This window comes from Polistes dominula, unplaced genomic scaffold (genome assembly GCF_049000335.1).
Source record: "Polistes dominula isolate Pdom_NZ unplaced genomic scaffold, Pdom_raw_medaka contig_77, whole genome shotgun sequence".
In the NCBI taxonomy this organism is placed as follows: Eukaryota; Metazoa; Arthropoda; class Insecta; order Hymenoptera; family Vespidae; genus Polistes; species Polistes dominula.
Genome location: NW_028301152.1, coordinates 2,951,959 through 2,973,475, shown reverse-complemented (window position 1 = coordinate 2,973,475; position 21,517 = coordinate 2,951,959). Strand labels below are relative to the sequence as shown.

General features: G+C 28.9%; 1 protein-coding gene across 2 annotated transcripts in view; it reads left to right on the top strand.

Moving 5' to 3' along the window:
• The first annotated feature begins 675 nt into the window (after nt 1–675).
• Nucleotides 676–21,517, top strand: part of LOC107064185 (tRNA dimethylallyltransferase) — an 89,956-nt gene continuing 69,114 nt past the window's right edge. For both annotated transcript variants that reach the window (XR_016178402.1, XM_015316595.2), the window contains exon 1: nt 676–827. Coding sequence is in view for 1 of the 2 variants with exons in the window: in XM_015316595.2 (XP_015172081.1) it covers nt 711–827 (117 nt within the window). In the remaining variant the exon portion in view is untranslated. The remainder of the gene's footprint in view (nt 828–21,517) is intronic.

Genomic DNA, 21,517 nt, shown 5'->3' with positions numbered 1-21,517 from the left:
GAGCCGAGATACGTGTATACTGTATATACATACGTAATATAATGTAACGTCATTTTATAGGAATGTAAAATTCACTTTATCATATAATCAAAATTTGTTAAAAGTCTTGTTATACTTCTATTCAATATTATATTTTTATTTTATTATTCATTTACGTAACATTTTTCTGTTGTTCGCATATAAACTTAATGGTCCGTTTAATTTAATAATTGAAAAATTTTAATATTGAAGCTATAAAAAGAATTTTTTTAAATATTATAAATTATCATTTAACATAATATGGTTAATTAAAAACTTAAATAATTGTCAAATTTATATGAATAAAAAATATTTTGAATTAAAAATTAATTGAATTAATAATATTCATTGAAATGTTCTTTAAAATATTAATGTTTCTATTTGAAATTTACTGAATTGAATAAATGAATAAAAATGTTGTACTATTATGTATTATACGATGAATCTTTTATTTTGTTGATCTCTTTACTTAGCAAAAATATGATATATAATAATTATGACCATAATATAACTTTAAAATACGTAAATACGTGGGACAATGTTATACATGAATTTGAAAAGAAGCGCGCTTGATAATCGCGTGCCATCGAGAGTTTCGAATAAACGGAACGACCGGAATTGTATGGAGCGCTGGTCTGTAGACGCGCATGCGCAGTGAGTAAGATAGAAGATGTACAAGGCAGTAAACGAAAATGTCGCGAGTGCCGATATTAGTGATTTTGGGTTCAACTGGTTCAGGAAAATCTAAACTTGGAATTGAATTGGCTCGAAGATTCGGTGGAGAAATTATTTCGGCGGATAGTATGCAAGTAAGTGATTAAATATTTTCTTTTTCGACAATGCAATTCGACGACTGCATAGCAAGGTTATGTTTCTCCTGTAATTCGTTTCTTTGAGATTTTTGTTATCTTATTTTCTCATCTTTTCTCATTTTCTTCTCGTCGAACTAAGCTGCATTTTAAAAAGTAAGAAGTACTCTCATAAGAAATCCGAAATTGCTACTGTAATTTTGATTAGTAGGAACAACATTCTCCTCGTGAAGTAACAAGCGCGTGTCGATGACCGGAAACATATATAAATATGCGTGTGTGTATGCGTGTGCCTATATATGATAAGATACACGTTATGTGCGTATAAATATGAACGCGCTTTGATTTTTTTACCGTGTTGACATTCACATTTTGTTAGTTATGATATTATGCACTTACGATAATCTCCTTTTTTCCATTACTGTTTTTTTTTTTTGTATTTTTGTATTTTTTACTTTTCATTATTGCAAGGTAATAGTATTCGTGAGTGGGTTGAAATTTTTCTACGTTAAATTATTTGTGAATAAATTAGTTAGTACGACTGTTAAAATGTCATTTCTCATTATAATTTATTATCTTTAGATAGTTATCTATTATGAATTTTTATCTTACGACAATGTGAATGTTGTTGTTTGTTTTATCATGTTCGCATTATTGTTTTGTTGGTTGAGAAAATTTCGGATTTTTCCTAAATCCTACAAAAGGTTACTTTCTAATCTTAAGTTATTATAATCTCTCATAGATTTCTTTGCTTTGCTTTCGTTTCATCTTTTGAGGATACTCAAGCGTAACGTTTTCCGTTATTTGCTTGTGTGTTTAGGCACAGCCATGCGGAAGTGGCTCACTTGTAATTAGAAGTTAGTTCAAAAGACGTTTCTTCTCGTGAAACAAATGGTTGCTTGGATTAAACGTACGACTGCTTCTTGGCTTACCTAAACGTCTCTTAATGCGGAGTTTATTAATAATCACCATAAGAGTACTTCTACAGTTGTCATAACGTTCTTCGAGCTCATAAAGCTTTGAATATAATATTCATAAGCGGGCTTTAACTATTATTAGCTTACCTGGATAATAATCGCTTTTATGGGCTGATGTACTTAGAATAAATAATTTATTATTGAACGATATAGACGGATGATTTAAATATCAAACGTACGAGAGAACAGTCCTGAATAAAATATTAAAAAAGGAAAAGGTTGCTGTTAATTTGCATTGTTTATTAGTTTCTGATTTTTCGTTTTAAGGAGTTAAAGTTCATTTGAAATTAATGCTTATCTCATTTACAATTAATGTAGCAATAACGGCATTTTCTTTTTTCGTTATTTGTATTTACGTATATTATTAAAATCATGTATTTATGCATAATTATTTTTATTATTAATTTATAAATATGTAACTATTTGTTTCTTTTTCAATTTACAAACATTGTTTTGATTTGTATGGTAATCGTGCTATAACATTTTTCATTATTTCATTTTATTTTTAATTTTATAATATTTGAATCCTTCAATGTATGACAAATGATATGAATTCTACTAACATTTACGGTATTTAAAGAATAGAAATCATTGTCTATGTATATGCGTTTTAGTAGAACAATGATTTTTCTCGCGGAGCACGCACACCAGTAGCGAAGAATTTTGTTAAACATGTTACTTTTCGGTTTTCGTAACGTCACGAGACATCATACGCTCGAAGAATGTTTAATACCGTTTACGCCACACGTCTTTGAGAATTCTGACATGAAAGGACGCGAATACGTTGAAAACAGAATGGAATTTAGCCGTGAACTTGGTCGGTCGTTCGTCTTTTATTTTTCCTTCTCTTTTGACTCGCCTTTGTCAGCATTCGCATATCGCTGAAACGTCCAAATTGTTTGTACTTACTTCGATCGAGACCAAAATGTCAAGAGAAAAAACGAGAGAGAAAGAGAGAAAGAACAAACAAGGTCACACGTGGGAGTGTATGGATGATTCTCATTTTATTTATTTATTTATTTTTTTTTTTTTTTAATACCTTCAGATCTTTTTTGTTTATTTTCTTACAGAATTTCATTATGAGTAAAAGATAAAATTTGTTTGAAGTGCAAATACTTTTAAAGTATAGAAATAATAGAAAATATTTATTACTTTTTTTTTACAAATGATTTTTCCTAATTACATACACAAAAATGGATCTTATATTTTTGTTTAGTTAATTATGTCAGATTGATGCAAAAGTAATTGCGAATTTTTAGGTATTGAAGCTTATATTAAAGACATTATATCTGTTGAATGATTAACATAAAGAGCTCTTTTGCAACGTTTCGAGTTGTTTGACGTTTGTTTACTTCGATAATATTATTTAATTAATTAATTACAGAGTTAAGGAGACGTTCGCGATAATTCTCATCTTTAACCCTTTTGTTTTTATGAAATATTTATAATTAATGCTCAATTGTATTCCTTTCAATTGCATCTTTGTTAAAAACATAATTTACATTTTGATTTGTTTCTACTGTTGTTTACGTCCAAATTTCAAGACATATAATAAAATAGCGCGAATTTGTTTTTTTTTCTTTTTTTGTCAATAAAAAAAAGTTTCTAGTACTGATTTGGTTCTTTACATGATGTATTAACATGACCAGAATTAGATAATCTAGAATTAGATAGAATAATATAGATATATATATATATATATATATATATATATATATATATATATATATATATATAAACCTTAATTATTTTTCCAATATATATATAATTTTATTTTAAATTAGAAATAAATTAGTAGTAATTATTAAAAATATACAAGAAATCAAAACACGTGCTCATATGTTTCACCAAAAAAAATTAAACGTACAAATGTGTCTTATGTTTTTACAAGGGATTAATTTCTGTTCTCCTTTTTTTTTTTTTTTTTAATGTGATACTTTAAGTATCCTCGTATCGGATTTACTTCATTTTCAAGACGAACAGAAAGGTTGCGGATGAAATTCTTGTCAGAGTAGAAATTTTTCTTGATCGTTGGATATTTGTGAAACATAATACTTTAATTTTTCCACGTACGGTATCACTTTCACTGGAGGCATTTGAAAGGTTTCTAGCTCGTCTCTACCAAATCGTCTTCGAGTTCTCTCATATTCCTTCCACTTGTTATTTTACGAACTGTCGACACGTAACACAAGTACCGATGCTTGTACAGTACTAGAAAACTATCCTAATGAACGTTTTAGCAAAGTTGGTAATATATTTTAAAACTTATCTTTAACTAGTATCATGTAAGAGTTACATGTACGTTATCAAAGTTACGTTCGTAATTTGTCAATTCCATGAACGTTAGATTATATACGTGTGATAATAAAACATTCACATTTTATTTATTTATCTATCGTAGATAGAAGGTCACGATCATTTTTTTTTTTTTTGAATATATAAAACATATGCAGATAATAATGAAAAAATCTTTTAAATAAGAATTATTTCTAATTTTGATTTATTTAAACGATGTAAATGAAATCAAATCTTTGATTAGAAGTTAGTTAAACATTATTTACATTTTATTATTTTAATCATCTTTCAGAAATAATGTATTCCAGATAATATTAGAAAAATATGTATATAAACGTCTCATTTAGGTGTAAATGTTTTTTTCTTTACAATAATTTTTGGGTCATTCACCTGATCAGCGCAGGATTCTAACGTACGAGTTTATTCGCGTGCATAAATCACACTTTCTTTCCAAACCAGAAGAGCATTTTTGCGCAGTAGTCGATTTTTTTTTTGGTGCGACCATATGATTGCTCTTCTTCTTCTTCTTCTCCTTCTTCTTCTGATCGTATGCGCATACATAATTATAACGAGGAGGAGTAAATGGAGGAGGCCACGTGTACTCTTTTCGTCTGCCCACACGCGTGCCGAAAAAAGATATCTCTACAAATTTCCACGCGGACATAACGCCACGCCTGAAAACCTTCCCTTCTATTTCTTTCTTCTTTTTTTTTTTTTCTTTATTATTTTTCTCTTTTTTACTTTTTTTCTTCCACACAAAGAAAGATTTTGAACATACAGTAATAATCATATGGAAAATTTAACTTGACCAAATTGTCAAATAATTATGAATCCATACATTTTTTCGATATTACGATATATATATAGACTATCCTGAAAGATCATGACCAAACTTATACGATGTGTTAATGAGTGCTAAAGTAGGTCCAGGAAGTTTATAGAAATATTATGTCAGAAAATACTTTATTACAAGATTTTCAGAAAAGTGAAAGAAAGTGATGAATATCCATATGCAACCCTAACTTTGCATGTACTGTATCAAATTTTTTAATAAATTTATAAGTTAAGATCCGAAGCGACAAATTAATAGCAATTAATAAAAATTCTTACAGGATTTCATTTGTTTTACGAAAATGTGTTAGAAACTGAAATTCAATTTTGGGAATGCATTCAAAATATATTAAAATATAAACATTCTGTAGATGTACCTATTTTTGTTATATTATGATCATGAAAAGACCATTTCATATTATATTATCTGTTACAACTAATTACCCATATAAATATTATCTATTGAACATAAATTTTTCTTACATAATATGATCCACTTGTAAATTCGTTCTGAAATGTAATAATGTTATCATTTTCTTCAATACTTTTTTCTTATTTTATTTTCATATTTCCTTTTTTTTTTATTCTCATGGGAGACACGTTTCTGGCAAGACACCAGACGCCCCTGACAAGAATCTCTCATGGGGATGCTTCAACTGTCAAAATTTGATTTTGCGAGCGATGATTAATTGAATTACGTTTTATCTCTCTAAAAAAAAAAAAAAAAGAAAGAAAGAAAGAAAGAAAAAAACTTCATACGTTTGAGACATCTTGCGAATTAATTTCTTGCGATAAAAAGGACAGGAATTCGACATGGAAAGCATATAATTTATACGTCAGTTAGAGATGAGTATCGTGAAAGAATAGTCTTGTCAGTTTGAACAGAGTCTTTTCTCTTCGGGAGAACTCGTGAGATAGTATTTTATCCGACTTTAGCCAGCAGGCTATAAACGGTTAAGCGTTGTACGCATAGAATATTCAACGTGTAGAATTTTAATGTCGCGCTGAAGTTTCCTAGAAAATCGTATAACGTCATGGTTACTATTTTTCTCAAGAGAAGAATTTTTCTTTCGTCATTTTAATTCATCCATTTGTTCATTATCTACGATGTAAATTCCATATTTTAACGTATCTTTTTCCCAAACATTTGCTTTCTTTTTAATCGACTTATATTAAAATTCGAATCTTCAAATGATAATACTCAAGATATTCTGTTCTAATAAATTTACAGGATTATGGTTATGATATTATTAGATGGTGTACTTAAAAATGTTTTAAACGTTACTGATTTTCTACATTATACATATTTATCGTACACATTATATTCTCGAAATGACAATTATGAAATTTGTTAAATTTACTTAAGGAAAATTATATACGTCTAATGTAAAGTTGAATAAGATTATGAGGGAATAAGTAAGATAAAAAGAGAGAAGGTTAGAGGGGTGGGGGTGGGGAATAAATAGACACGAGAAAGTGAATGTTTTGCGCGAAACCTTCCATTAAACACGCGCCACAGGAGTTTAGCGGTGTTCGCGTAAGGGAGCATGAAAAGATAACAATTAGTTAACAATTTGTGGAACGGCCAAGCGTCTCGTAGTTCGCATAGTGGTATCTCGTTTTCTTGCTGGTACTGACAGAAAGGGTAATTGCTAACGGTTATAATATTAACCAGTAAGGATCTCTTTTACACTGGCTCTCCACGTGGAAAATGGAGCGTCACGATTAGATACTCGATCTTTAATAGATATTCTGCATACATGACGGGATAGATACTAATAGCTTGAAAAAGCAAGAAAATCGAAGAGAAGGAAAGCTGCTGCTGCTGCTGTTGCTGCTGGGTGATAACGATCCAATAAACTCTAACATTCTTTTTGTTTCATGTAATAGGTCGACTCGAACACCCACGTCGAGAAAATAGTTTTTATTTTTATGATAATCCCTTATCGTAAAAATGTATTTTATATTATAGATGCAATCAACTGAGGAAAAAGGAAAGATATAAGTTGATCGAATAAACTTTAATACTTATTAATAGTTATAGACTTTGTTAGGTAACTTAAACGTGGATAACATAAGTTAATTTAATTCGAAGATTTAGATACAAGAAAAATATTATCTTCATATTTATTCGATATTTTGTTACATTTTATATTTTCTAGTTGTTTTACAATGTGTTTTTAATGATTTATTTAACAGTAACAACTAGTATGATTAATATTATTTTATATTTTCTTTAATTTGTAAATCTAAAATGAAACCATGATATTTGGTAGTTTTATGTTAGGTAAATTATATGGTGTATTTAACTAATTGTTTGAGTACATATACTAATGTACATTAAAATTAAAGATTTTCATATTAAATAGAATATTTTTGGTTAGGTTGTTAGTTAAAAAATAATTAGATTATGAAGTGTTAAATTTATTAATGTTTGGGGAGAATCGATAAGGTGATGATTCATTTAATGTTTCATTTTTGAACATGTAATTGAAATTTTTGTTTCTTCTTATTTTTCGAGCGAGGCAAAAAAAGCAACTGAAATTTTCTTGTCGGCAAAGTATTCTTCTTTGACCTTAGTTTAATGACGCGTACCAAGAGAAAATATTTGATTATGAAAATTTGCCGACATTAATGTCCCGTTCCGAAACGTTTTGTGTACTTACTAGCCACGTTCTATGTTCAGGTCTAATGTCGAGAGCTGTAAATTAACGTGCACGCATACTTTTTAGTCATTTTATCGATACGAGAGTGTCATTCTCATATGTCTCTTTCAACATTATTTTTCATTAATCGATCAATATTACTTCTAAAAACAGTATTTTATAAGAAGATTAATAATAAAAATAAAAGGAAAAAAGAAACAACAGTTGAACAGTGAATCCTTCATTATTTATATTTTTTTTCATTTAAAAAATAATTATAAATAATGTAAAACTATACAAATGGTAATTTATATTTAGTATATACAGTAGAACCTTCAGTATCCGAATTAATAGGGGGACATAAAACTGTGTTCGAATGAAGTTATGTTTGTATGATAGAACAATATTTTTTATCATTAATGTGAATTTGTATTTAGAAAAAATTGATGTAATAATAATTCAAACAAGTTATACAACAATGAAATGTTTTTAATATAATTAATAAGAAATTTATTACAAATAAATAAGAAAGATAGAATATTATGCAAATAGTGGAGTATGCGAGTAGTAAAAGGTTCAAATACCAGATCTTTGGTTACTGGGAGTTCCACTATATCAAATTTGACATGAAACAGAAATTAATTTAATGAAATAAAAAAAAATAATAAAAAAATAAGATAGACGTATGAACATGCAACCGCGAAGTTGCATGCCATTATAAAAGATTAAAAATGAATTAACGTATAATAATATAATAAATCGAGTAATGATTATTTTCTTTCTTTCAATTTAATCAAATGTGTTAGTGATTTGAAAATAGATCTGTAGTATCGAGAAAACGTATAATTCATTGCAATTTTAAATAAACAGACAGACCTATATATCTATTGCACAATTAAGAAAATGAGTACGTGTCATTCTCGTTTTCGATTGACGAAGCGGTTTAAAACGAGGAATAGAAATAGTACGAATGTTGAAAACAACAAAATAAATATACCCGTTCGCGTGCGCGCGCGCGCGCGCGCGCGTATGCATACACACATCGGTCCTTTCTTTGCCCTTTAAATTCTCGTCTATCCAGGGGCGTGCCAATGTAATAGTGGAATGTTGAAGAACCCTGAAGGTACGCAACAACACGGCAAACACCTACTATTACTGTTGTTTCTATTTCTCTATTTCGTTTCTATTCGTTCTTGAATCAAGATGAAAAAATTTGATAGTCCTCGAATTCAAAATAACCAATTAAAATTTATCGAACGATTTGTTATACGAAATTTAACTATTACTAGTATTCACACATCGAACGAAAGTTATAATTTACATAGATTTTTGTTTTAATATACATATGTATACATGAGAGTAGATATATTTTTAATAGACATGCATTAATCAAATTTCATTCATTGTAATTATTTAGATTTATGTATGTTATGTCTAACATACATTTATGCATTTATTAACATATTTAATCTAATATGCTTTATAATAATAATAAATCACTATCTAATAAATTTAATATATTTGAAGTGTTAATTATATTTCACATTTATAGCGAGTGTCTCATAAAATTATACACCGTTATGTTTATTAGAATTTTGCTAGAAAACTATTGATATAATAGTATGTTACCGATTAATTATATATTTCATAAATTTAACTTGAAAGCTTTATTTATAACAAGCGAATTAAACATAACTATATATATTATATAGAAGATGTTTGTATCTTAAAATCATAAATGTTGATATAAGTGGTTGAAATTTAGGTTTCTTCAAACGATGCTCCGAAGGTCAACCATCCTTTTTTTTCTTCTTTTTTTTTTTTTTTGCTTTCTCGCAACTAATATCTATTTCGATCATAAATAGTGAAAGAGGATCCGCGCATCCTTCTTTGATTCTAACGTTATTTGAATTTTCGGTAATTTTTTGAAATAAAATTTCTAAAACGACGATAATTACAAAATTTTATAAAACGAAATGAAAAGAGACTAAGCATATATAGATACGGAGAGAAAAAGGGAGACTAAATTAGAACACACAATGTTCGACATACTTTAAACGATTGTTAAATAATCGAAAAAAATTATTTTGTTATCTAAAAGTACGGTGTATAAGCTCAAAACACCATTCTCTTTGAAATACACCGTTATACCAGGTCATTGTTCTTTATGAAAGTTCTTTTATTGATTGTTGTTTACATTAATTTCTGTAAGAATAAATTTCATTTATTTTGAATATTGTTTATCCTCGTTTTATATATACACATATGTATCCTTACAAGAAAGTAATATAAACAACAATTAATAAAAGAATTTTCATAAAAGACAAGGAGCCAGTTTAATGAAGGATTTCGAAGAGAAAAGGTACGTCGATTTTATACTTTGTACTTTTAGTCTACAATATATACATTTTTGTTTTCGATTAATTAAATATCATTTAATGTATATTTAATATATTGCTGTATTCTAATAATATTTAAGATTGTTTATAAATTAAACTATATTTGTTTTAACTTTCTAGGCCAGTGATGAATTTGAGTTAACAATTTTCATTTAATAAAATATGAAATTGTTTAATATTCGAAGTATATTAATAGATATGTAATTTTTAAATAAATGTATTTTGTTTTATTCTCATTTTAACAGGTATTCAACTGATTCTAATAAATACTGCTATTTTGTATCGCGTTTGCTCGAATTACGGTAAAAATCGAACTCAGCTGGTCACAGGAGAGGTTGGTACTCCGAAGTAACCGGTTTTAAATCCACGCTTCGATGACGGGAATTTACGATCTTCTTCGTCGACGTGGTCCTTAAGAGACTCGACTCAAATGCTATGCCAGACTTGCTGACTCGTTTCGATCATGTATTTTAAAAGGAAGATGTAGTTAGACTTCAATGTATTTTTTTTATTATTTACAATATAGAAAATATCGCTATACGATTATTATTTACGAATTTTCTTGATTTTTCAACGTTGATTAAATTAAATTCGAAATTTAAATCGTTTTCAAGTTATATCCATGATATGATGGAAAAAAATAGTTTACTCACCTTGACTTAAGAAAAATGATTTATTACAGTTTTTCTAACGAGAAAATCGAAGGAGAATAATTACATCCTTGTTTATCGGAATAGCAAAAGATACATATTCATTGATTCGACAGATATTCTCTTTATTATTATTGGTAAATAAAAACGATTTAAACATCGATTGTTATATTGATTTAAATATAGATAATTTTTTCTTTTCACGCAATAAATAATTCTTATTATGTAATCATAGTGTTAAAGGGCGAGGAAATATAATAAAAGGTGTTTACAAGACAAATTCTCAGATGTGTTAATTTTTACTTCTTCTCGTTTCAAACGATCTGCATTTTGCATAAGGAAACTTCAACGAATGTGCATAAATGTTTCTTAAGAAGTATACATGATACATAGGAAAATTACAAGTATATACGGAAAAAACGTTTCTTGAGATTTTCAATTATAGAATACATAATCTGTTCGATCGCATTTGGAATATAACTATATATTTATATTTTATTGAATATGACGTGTAATTATGTTAGGGGAATTTTATATTCTTAATATCTTTTTCTTGATATCAGTTCCGTGATAAGCTCGTTGAGTTTAAATAATTTAACATACCAGACAAGTATTGTTATTGCAATTCTAATGATGTAATAATGTAATCTAAGAAATAATAGATTTTAACCTTCATTTATGCATGAATGTATATATTCTTACTTGTCAAAAAACATGACTCTTCTTGACTCCAATGTTTCTAATTTTATAATATTTTTGTAAACGTTCCAAATATCAGTATATGCATTCACAGTTTTATAACTTTTGAATACTGTTGATATTATGCTATTCAAACAAGAGAAATTACCATTTACTTACATCTTAATTTGTTTTTAATCATGATGATTTACATTATACTTAAATCTGTTTTTGTGTAGGTGAATAAGGACCGCATAAAATAAATCTTACATAGAATACAAATTCCAAATTTCACGATGTAATTAGAAATTGAATTGAGTTCTTCTTGGTCACTAGTAGAAGATCTGTTACATAATTCATAATATTACTATCACTTACATTTTCAATAATATGGTAATAAAGTTGAGACGTTTTCTCGATTGAATTTCTATTAATTACACATTACGCAAATCTTACGGTAAAATAATCTTCGAAATATTTTATTTTTTATTATTTTTTATTTATATTATGCATTTTGATGAATATTTTTTAATATACTTCATACAAAAAGATCGAGAAAACAAGGAACGAATAAAAACAGGTTTGAGTGTATATCTTATTTTTTCTTACTATTTAATTATTTCAATCTGAATTTGTTCGATTTAAAAATAGATCAATTAATCTAATATGTTAATTGTAAATATTACAGTTAGTAAAACGATTCGTAATTATATTTCCTAAGATATGCAATTTCAAGAGAGTCTCTCGATGTTAATTGCATCGGTTAAAAGGAAACGAGAAAAACGCGTCATCGTTTTGATATCACATCGTTTTCCGAGAAGAGCTTATCGTACACTTATGATTAACGGCATAACGAGTCCTAATTCATTCTTACTTCGACGAGCCTAATGGCGGTTTTTTTTTTATCGCGTCTCACGGTTAGAATGTCGACTTATATAAGTCCGCAAATCTCAACTGTTATGTGATAATGTAATAACACATATAATCAAAGTGACTCTTTTGAGTTCTCGTGAAAAAGATTGCGTGAAGTTGAACAAAGTACAATCATTTCTCTCTCTCTCTTTTGTACGTTCTGTTACGCTCTCGTTATGTTGTGCTGAGATAAGTAACCGTGCTGATTCATCAGTAATAGCAATCACTTGGCGCCGGCTCTCATCTCGTGGTTTTTCCGTAACGATAGAAGACGTAAGAGCTTCGAGGAATGTACAAATGCTAATTTGATCTTCCTTGAAACATCGTTAAACCTTGCTTACGCGCGAATCTTACAGCCTTTTTTTTTTTTATAAAACTACTTGTACGATATGCATTTTTTATTTTTCACGATAAAAAAGAAATATAATAAATATTATTAAATGTTAAATAATGAACATTACATAATTAGCATGTGCAATACGTTACTTGTGTAATTTATTTTTATTCCGAATTTCAATTGCATAAACGATATATAAGGAAATGTAATTAAAAAAGATCCTGAGAAATATAGAATTAGATATATATATATATATATATATAGAATTTTGTTTACATTAATAAATTATATTTGTAGGTAGAGATAGGTAAATAGATTTGTATTCGAAGCAATGAAAAATTCAAAATCATTTAATCCAATAATTATTTAAGTCGATTGAGTCATTTATCTTATTCAATCTTTCTTATCTAATTGTGAAGCGGTAATCACGGGAAATAAGTCGAATCGAGTCAGGTTACCCGGACAGAACTATTTCTATCCGCTACGGAATCGATCCCATTCCACGAGGCGAAAACTTCAGTGGCAAGTATTTAGTTCAGTGTTGTTAGTACCGGTGCAACGAGAAAGTGGAAAGACGTTAATGAGAGTTCTTTTCTGGCATTTGCAAGCAAGTCTTTTCTCTTTTAGTGGTAATTTTGATGGCAACGTCGATGGTATTATTTAATGGGAGTGTGGGCGAGAACGAGTTAAATGCTTGAAGACTGAAATACGCATGGTTTTCGAGAGGTCATCGAACGTTCTAAAGCTTGAAACTTTTTTTTTTTTTTTTTCGAAACGCTGACTAATGGCAAATGTCGTTTTCTTTCGGTAGACAAACCGTCACACTTCCGTTAGATAATTTTTGACGAAGATCGATACCCCATTAATTACGATTTTTACCAGTTGAGTTTTTTTGCTTCGTTTTTCTTTCCTTTCCTTCTTGTCTCTCTTTTATTTATTTTTATTTTGCTTTTTTTTTTATTTTTGTTCTAATATCGTTCATCATTTTTATATATCAACGTTTTCTAGTTCTAATTTTTAACATTGTTCGAGCATCTCACATCGTCGGGGGATATTAAAAGAATACATTTTTATACATAATTTTAGAAAAGAAGAAAATAACTCGTTAATCTTCTAGGGATTTCGAAAGTAATAAATACTGTCTTTACCGTGTAATCATGTAAGGTATAATATTTTGAAAAGAATTAGTTTTGGAATAAATACTAAATTTGATTGCCTCATGGTATATATTGCAGAGAAGAGAATAGATATTGAAAATTGAATTTATAGTAAAAAGGATCGTTGTCCATGACAAAAAAAAAAAAGAGAGAGAGGTGGAAAAAGGAAATAATTAAATTAATTTCAAAAAAATATTTATTCATCTACTAGATGTTAGATATTTAATATATTTAATTAAACACATTAAATAGGATTTGAGATAGAAATAAGGATAAAATTATAATTAGAGATAAAAGAGAAAACAAAGAAAGAAAGAAAGAAGGTGAATGAAAGAATAATAAAGAGTAAAGAAAAATGTTGAATTTATCAAAGCATAGATCAGGATGTTGTATCCCGGAATTCGGAGTGGAAAACAATCGTCGTTACTCGATCATTGGCCGATCGTTGGCATTTGGATCGAGCACGTGAACGGGATTTCGAAGTGTTTCGTGATCAACGCGAAAGGATCACGTAGTCGATGACCTCTCTTCGGTGATTGCTCGCGCAATTGACACATCAAGGTCGCGCTCTTTCGGCCACCCAAGGTTATCTCTCTCGAGTAGTAATCTTTTTAATTCTCCTTGTTCGATCGAATAATTTTACACCTGCTAACTTTATATCTTGTCACACCTACGCTGTTTTTTTTTCTTCTTCTTTCTTTATTTTATGATCCTGTTAGTGCTCGTTACGTACGTGCGAGATTTTTTTTTTTTTTTTTTTCTTCTTTTTTAATTTTATTTTACAACTTTTAATCAAGTTTCTTTTATGTCATAATATAATAAGATCGTTAATTATTTATGGTATGCGAATTTTAATAATAATATAAGATAATTGAACGAATGATTCGTATAATCGTCTTTATTAATTTATTCATTCCTTCGAGACGGCGAAACACGAGTCTCGTGCGAGAGCAATTTAAATAAAACCCCTTTCGTGTACTGCTTTCCCACGTTCATCTCGTCTTTTTCATCTTCGTTTTTTTATTCAGTTCTATCGATTCTGTTTGAAGAAAAGATCCGATATGAGAATTTGAAAAGATTTTCTTTCGATAAATTTCCTCCGTACCTTTTATTTTTTTTTCTTTTTTTTTTTTTTAAGTTCATCGTAAGTAAACACGAATGAACGTCTATCGGCATGAATTATCCATATGTAATGGAACACGATTGGTACTTTTTCTCTGTATATGTTTGCACTTACGTCGATGTGATTCTCAAACTACTCTGTGGTGGCTAGCTTCGCAAATATGATTTAACGATGATTAATATTCATGTATCTAATAATAACTACGTACACACGCATACCACGCGTACGCGTTTTTAGAGATGAACGATGACAGCTTAATTCTTCTATATGGTTCGTGAATATTACGAGTTATGATTTAATAATTTAGTTCTTTTGTTGTCCTTACAACATATTATTATTATTCGATAGTTATTTTTTGTTGTACGATATTAAAATATTGTTATTCTGTTCTTTTTTTTTTTTTTCAATTTGACGAAGAACGTCTTTCCAAGAAGCTTGAACCGTAATGAATAAGTCATCATTTTTCTCGTTAATGTACGATGATTCGTCTTGCTATTTTTGCAATTAGCTTACTGTTAGTAAAGAAATATTCACGATGATACGGTGATTTTGTTGATGACAATATCATCTATGACATTTAACCACTTGGGTGGGCTAGTAAAGATCATTTTATATTCGTTAATAATGCTTCTTACGATCATTTTCTTATTTTTGAATAGATTTCGATTGATCGTATAGTCAGATAAATTAATATACATGAAAATATAAAGGACACGTTGTAGAAATGTTTATTTATTTCTTTTTTTTTTTTTTTCTTCACTTTATGTAATAGTTAGAAAAATGTTATTATTTGATTAACGATCAATTTATGCATTTAGTTAAAATCTGATTCTTACGAGACACGAAATTTCATCATATTTCAATTTCTATTTTGACGTTTATTACTCCTTTTGCTACAAAATAAGAATTTTTACGAGCAATTTAAGATTGAAAAGTTTGTCACTTAATTGGTGAGTATGAATCGAGTTGATCAGATACCAGCTTTAGAAGCTGGTAAAATGAAAAAAAAAAAAAAAAGAAAATAAAAAATTCGGATCGAATTGCATAACAGAAACTAGTGTCAGGAGGTCCGTCAAGGAGAACTGGGTTCGATGATAACCTTCTTGTGAAGTTTTAATTATGCTGATAGAATGAATGCGTGCTCACGACTACTATTTATTATTAATACCATTACTACTACTATTTTATTATTACCATAGTTTATACAAAAATCATGCGATTGATTTGTAAAAAAAATTCATTATAAAATATATAAATAATATTTTACAACTGATTCCATGGAGCAAAATAGAGTACGAAGATCCAAATATATTTTTGAAGTTATCTCATTTAAAGATCAGTGAATTTTCAATGTACGTAACGTGTGCAGGAGATATTTCAAGCGAGCGGCTTTCTCTTTGAGTGCTACTTCAATATCAGCCTCATTAGCAAGAATGAAAGGATAAGAAAAAAAAAAAAAAGAGAGAAAAAAGCGTCATTTGCTCCAGATAAATAATTTTTCGTACGATAAATAGATGGAGTGTTATAAAAAAATATATATATATATATATATTTGACGACACTTTTTCAAATAGGAAAATTTTGGTTTGCTTCCAAACGCCTTCACGTGACATCATCATCGTACTCGCCAACGAAGGTTTTTCGTACCGTCACATTTATATACATAGTAAATGGTAATTCTTAATGAGCCGTGCCAACGAAATTGATCGGTACACGAGGTTACCCACACGAGAAGCGATAAAACTGACGCAAATTCGAATTTGTTGTTTCGATGGCGATCTCCTGATTGGCCGATCTATCCGAGTTGATCCGACCCAATTAATGATTCGGTTAATTAGCTATTACGGCATCGAACGTTGTTCGAACGATTTGCTTGGATTTATCAATGAGTCCTAGTTTCATTCTCTCTCTTTCTCTTTCTCTTCCTCTTACAAACACACACACACACACATATATACGCGTGTATGAACGTAACACACTCGATCTCCAAAATTGGGCTCTCTTTTGCTCTGATTTAATACAAAATTGATTATCGTTCAATGCGATTACTCTTTCACCTTTCCACATAAATTTAATATCGATGATCTAAATTTATTCTTTAAATAAATTTTCTGCGTTATCTTAAATGACTAAATTATAGGATAGTTTTGTATACTTTAAACGTACGTTTCGATTTATTTTTTTTTTCTTAAGTTGATTTTATAAGAGAAAATTCGAATTGATTTTATTATAAAATAAAATGTTACATTTAAATATAATAAAACACGAATAATATGACATTGAAAGTTTGTAGAATAGAAAAAAATGTTTAAAAAAAAAAAATTCGATTTCGTCTTTGTTAGATAAGTATCGTTGATTTATAATTTCAACGAGACACGTCTCTTTAATTCTTTGGATATTTAAATACTCGCGGTGGAAGTAATCCACGTGGACGGCACGCGTCTAGTGTTTGTGATCATTGTGAATGAAATACTTTTCTTTTTTATCTAATGTGAATAACTTCTGGGATGGCCAACTTTATTATACATGCGATTGATCTTTTTCTGTCCTAAAAATGTGTCGCAAGATATCTATTTAACTTATTACCCGCCAAAGGTCTTTTTTAGGACGCAATTTCAATTTTTTTTTTTTTTTTTAATAAACTGAATTTTCAGAACGAAATAAATTAATATCATGAGATCATACCTCGTGGTTCATGAAAATATTAAAAATTCTCCGTATTTTATTTTAAATCAATAATTAATGATATAAAATAATTTTTATATTTAAATACAAAAAATATTATACAATTAATTTAATTCTTTTTTTTGCATTTTCGTATTGTGGCGAGTAACGGGTTAACCATGTGTCTTGCGTACTAATAGGTGATAATAGAGAGGGGGTATTAAATCAACATGATATTTTATTAATGTTTATTAATTAAAAAGTTGCTACAGAAAAAATACAAATTAAATTATAAATTTTTAATAATAAAATTAGTGGGATGTCTGAAATTGCATATTTTCATCCAAGCGTTCGTAATTTGATGTGTATCCAGACAAAAATAATGATAATGAATTTTTAGTGTGGTAATCAGTAAGTAGGGCACGTTGTTTAGTCTTCGTTAACTTTCAATATGAAATAGTCGATTTACATAAGTATGTAGATCAATAAGTATGGATTAAATAAAAGAAGAAAAGAAAAGAATCTCAAGGAACGATGAAAATTGAAACAATTGAAACAATTGCATACGTCACATACGTGCACATATGCGTTCTTAGTTTAAAAACAAATAAGATAAAAAATATATTTTTCAAAGTATACAAAATTTATAATATTTTTTTATATATAAATTATACATTTATTTAATCGTGTTATTGTTAGAGAGTCGTTCATGCAGTTGTGGAATATTGCTTATGTAGAATTTGTCGTTATCAAAGAAATATCATATATCAAATTAAAATGAAAGAAAACTGGTGTCGACGTTAAGACAAAATTTTCAAAAATATTTATCTGTTAGCAGCATGAAGTTCGACTTCGCGAGGACTAAATGAGAAACGCACTTCACTTTCACGCTAATTAGCATCGATTTAACTTCGCTAATGATCTCTTTTCTCTTTTTCTATTTTTTTTTTCGCCTTGTCTCGTTTCATATTATCAATTATACTGACGAACGTAAAACATTATTTTCTCTTGTTGAGATGATTTAAACGAAAGAGTCAAAAACGTGTAAAATTTACGCCGCCAACTTTTTATTATTATTAATGAACGTATAAAAAGAATATTCAAGGATTAATAAAATCACACGAGATCATACATTTTAATCGCGTTATATACACGATTTCGAATAAAGAATAAATTAAATAAGAGGATAATATAAATATTGCGTGTTGAAAGCTCATCTAACGAGATAACTAGCCTATACAATGTATTATTGTAATGAAGCATACACCTATGCTTTGAAATGATTACTTCTTTTATTCTTTTCCTTTTTTTTTTTTCATACTTTGATGAATATCGACAGTGATCGTCTTCTTCCGGTGCACTCGAATTGCACGCAATGAGAGTTGATAGAGATCTCTCGAGGACTCTTCTCGTAGATCCTTTGTCCCGATTCTTCGTAACATTTCGAAGCACCCTTCTTAAAGCAGTGCCTCTTATCCTTCACCGATCTCTTATCAGATCGCATTACTTTGACAAGTGAAACACTAATTCGTTCTTTTCTTTTCCGAATCACGTAGAAAATTATCATCTCGATTTTGACGCTTGCTTTCTTTCTGATCGATAAGAAGAGGTGTATAAACATAACAACAACAAAATACTAACAATAATAATAATGATAACGATGAGAAATTGTACGATCCGTACATATTTGATATTAAGTGCATAAAACGAAACAGCAAATGAAAGAGTTATAAATTATATACTTTTCTTATCGTTTTTGTCAAAGGAAAATTATGAGATATCACATAGTCTCTTTTATGTGTATTTAATAAGAGGTATATGTAAATATATATGTATACATATTACTACTTAAATCATATCTTTGACGTTTTGATTTTAGTATCATATCAATAATGACTTAGGTTATAGGTGATACGATTTACATTAGGAATTTGATTCCTTAGACGTGTAATTTTCATTTATCACTTTCTGTTATCTGTAAAAGGGTATAAATATTTCAAACTTCATTAAAATGAATGAAATTAATGTTAAATTCATGAAAATTACAAAAATCTTTTGTTTATATATATATAAAATTACATATTTTATATGCTTCTTTTTTTTCTAAGGGATATCATTTGAGTAACCTTACAATAGATATTTTTGTAGTTAAGAAAAAATACATAGAAGTAGAAGTATGTTGAAAAGAAAAAAGAGAGAGGGAGGAAGAGGAGGAAGAGGAGGAAGAGGAGGAGAAGGAGGAGGAGGAGGAGGAGGACCGGTTCTTCGAGTTGATAAGAGGATGACGTGAGAAACTCGAATACGATACGACGAAGGGTTGCGATTCTACCGGCGGATAAAGCGAGACGGGTAATCAACGGTGGAAAAAGGAAGGATAATCATGATGAGCGTATACTCAAGAGAAAGAGTGAGAAGGAGAGATCGTTTATATGCAACATCCCGTTCCTGGACCAGTTTTCGTACGCGCAGGTATCCTAAAACTATAGAGCGGCTGAAGCCACCAAGTTAGGTGGAATACTTAAAGAAAAGGTAGAGAAGTGCACCTTCTTCTCTCTTTAGGAGATCATCTTGTACTAACGTGCCACGGATTAATTTGCTTCTTTACCCAAAAGTTACCGCGCTGTTGGCTACTATTCCAGATATCATCCAAATTGTTGTTTTTTTTCCCCTCTCTTTTCGAAATGCGAAAAAGGGTGAATGGGCTTTGACCGGTCGTTAAGATAATTCTTCTTCGTGTAGATATTCTACTTGTTTTTTTTTTTCTTTTAGTTTAAGAATTTTCTGACGAATAAGCTGAGTTTTGTAATACAAAGGAAACGATTATAATTGCATCGTGAATATTATTATTCGAATGTAATGCCTATGAACGTATTTATGGATTAATTTGCTTAAAATTTGAATTTTAAAAATGAAGAATACGCTTATGATGTTTCAAAGATTGTACATTTATTTCTTCGTTTTATACGGTATAGCAAATGAATTTATTCTATTTTATTAATTTCATTGCAAGAAGATTAAATATATTTTTGTATTCTTTTCTTTTTATGTTTTTTTTTTTTTTTTTTTTTTGTGAAATATCATTATCTTAATCTTTCTTTTACGAGGAAACTCAGCATCGTAGCAATGCAAGATATGTATTCACGTAGCTGTGAATAATTACTTTAACGATCCCTCACTTAACTAACTTATCTTTTGATTAATCACAGATGCATGTCTATTCGTGCAATCGTCTCTGTCGCATTTATAGTCAACTTTCTTGCGTTCTGGTTTTTTTTTTCTCTGAGTTCGAGGTCGAGAAGATCGATCGATCTTAAACGACGTGATTCTCGATCAATTTGAAGTCTTTATCTATCTTTTTCTTTCCTTTCCATTTCTTTTTTTTTTTTTTTTTTCATACGGTCGTTAAAGCACTTTGGAAAACGTACGTACCGACAAAGGAAAGTCCGCATCATCGAGGATCTTCTTCAGCAGGCTTTCCAAGGAAGGCCTCCGAAATCTTTTCGTTATTTGCTCTGCAAGCTGGTTTTAAGAGTTTTTCGGTGCTCTTCACGGAGGTACTTCTTTCTTTCTTTCTTCCATCACGTCTTCGAATATTTTTTTCTTTTTTTTTTTTTTTAAATCTCTTTCTACAAACACAAAAATGAATTATATGACAAGCGTAAAATTATAAATTGCTAAAAAATATTTTTGTTAATTGTAAAAATTGAAATAGAATAATAAAAGCATATATTTAAGTACATACATATTTATCATTTCTATAATATATATTATGGAAATGATTAATATTCTATATATAATTATATTATTACTTATATATATATATATATATATATATATATATATATTCGGTAAAGTGTTTTCATATAAATAGTAAAACTTTAATAGTTCCTTTTTTTTTTTTTACAATCGTATTAAAAAACTTTATAGGAAAAAGTTGCAGTACTGCAGGGCATTGAGAGATCTAATGATTGTTAGAATTTTTTTTTTAAGATCATATTTTTTACAAGATTTGTAGGTCAACG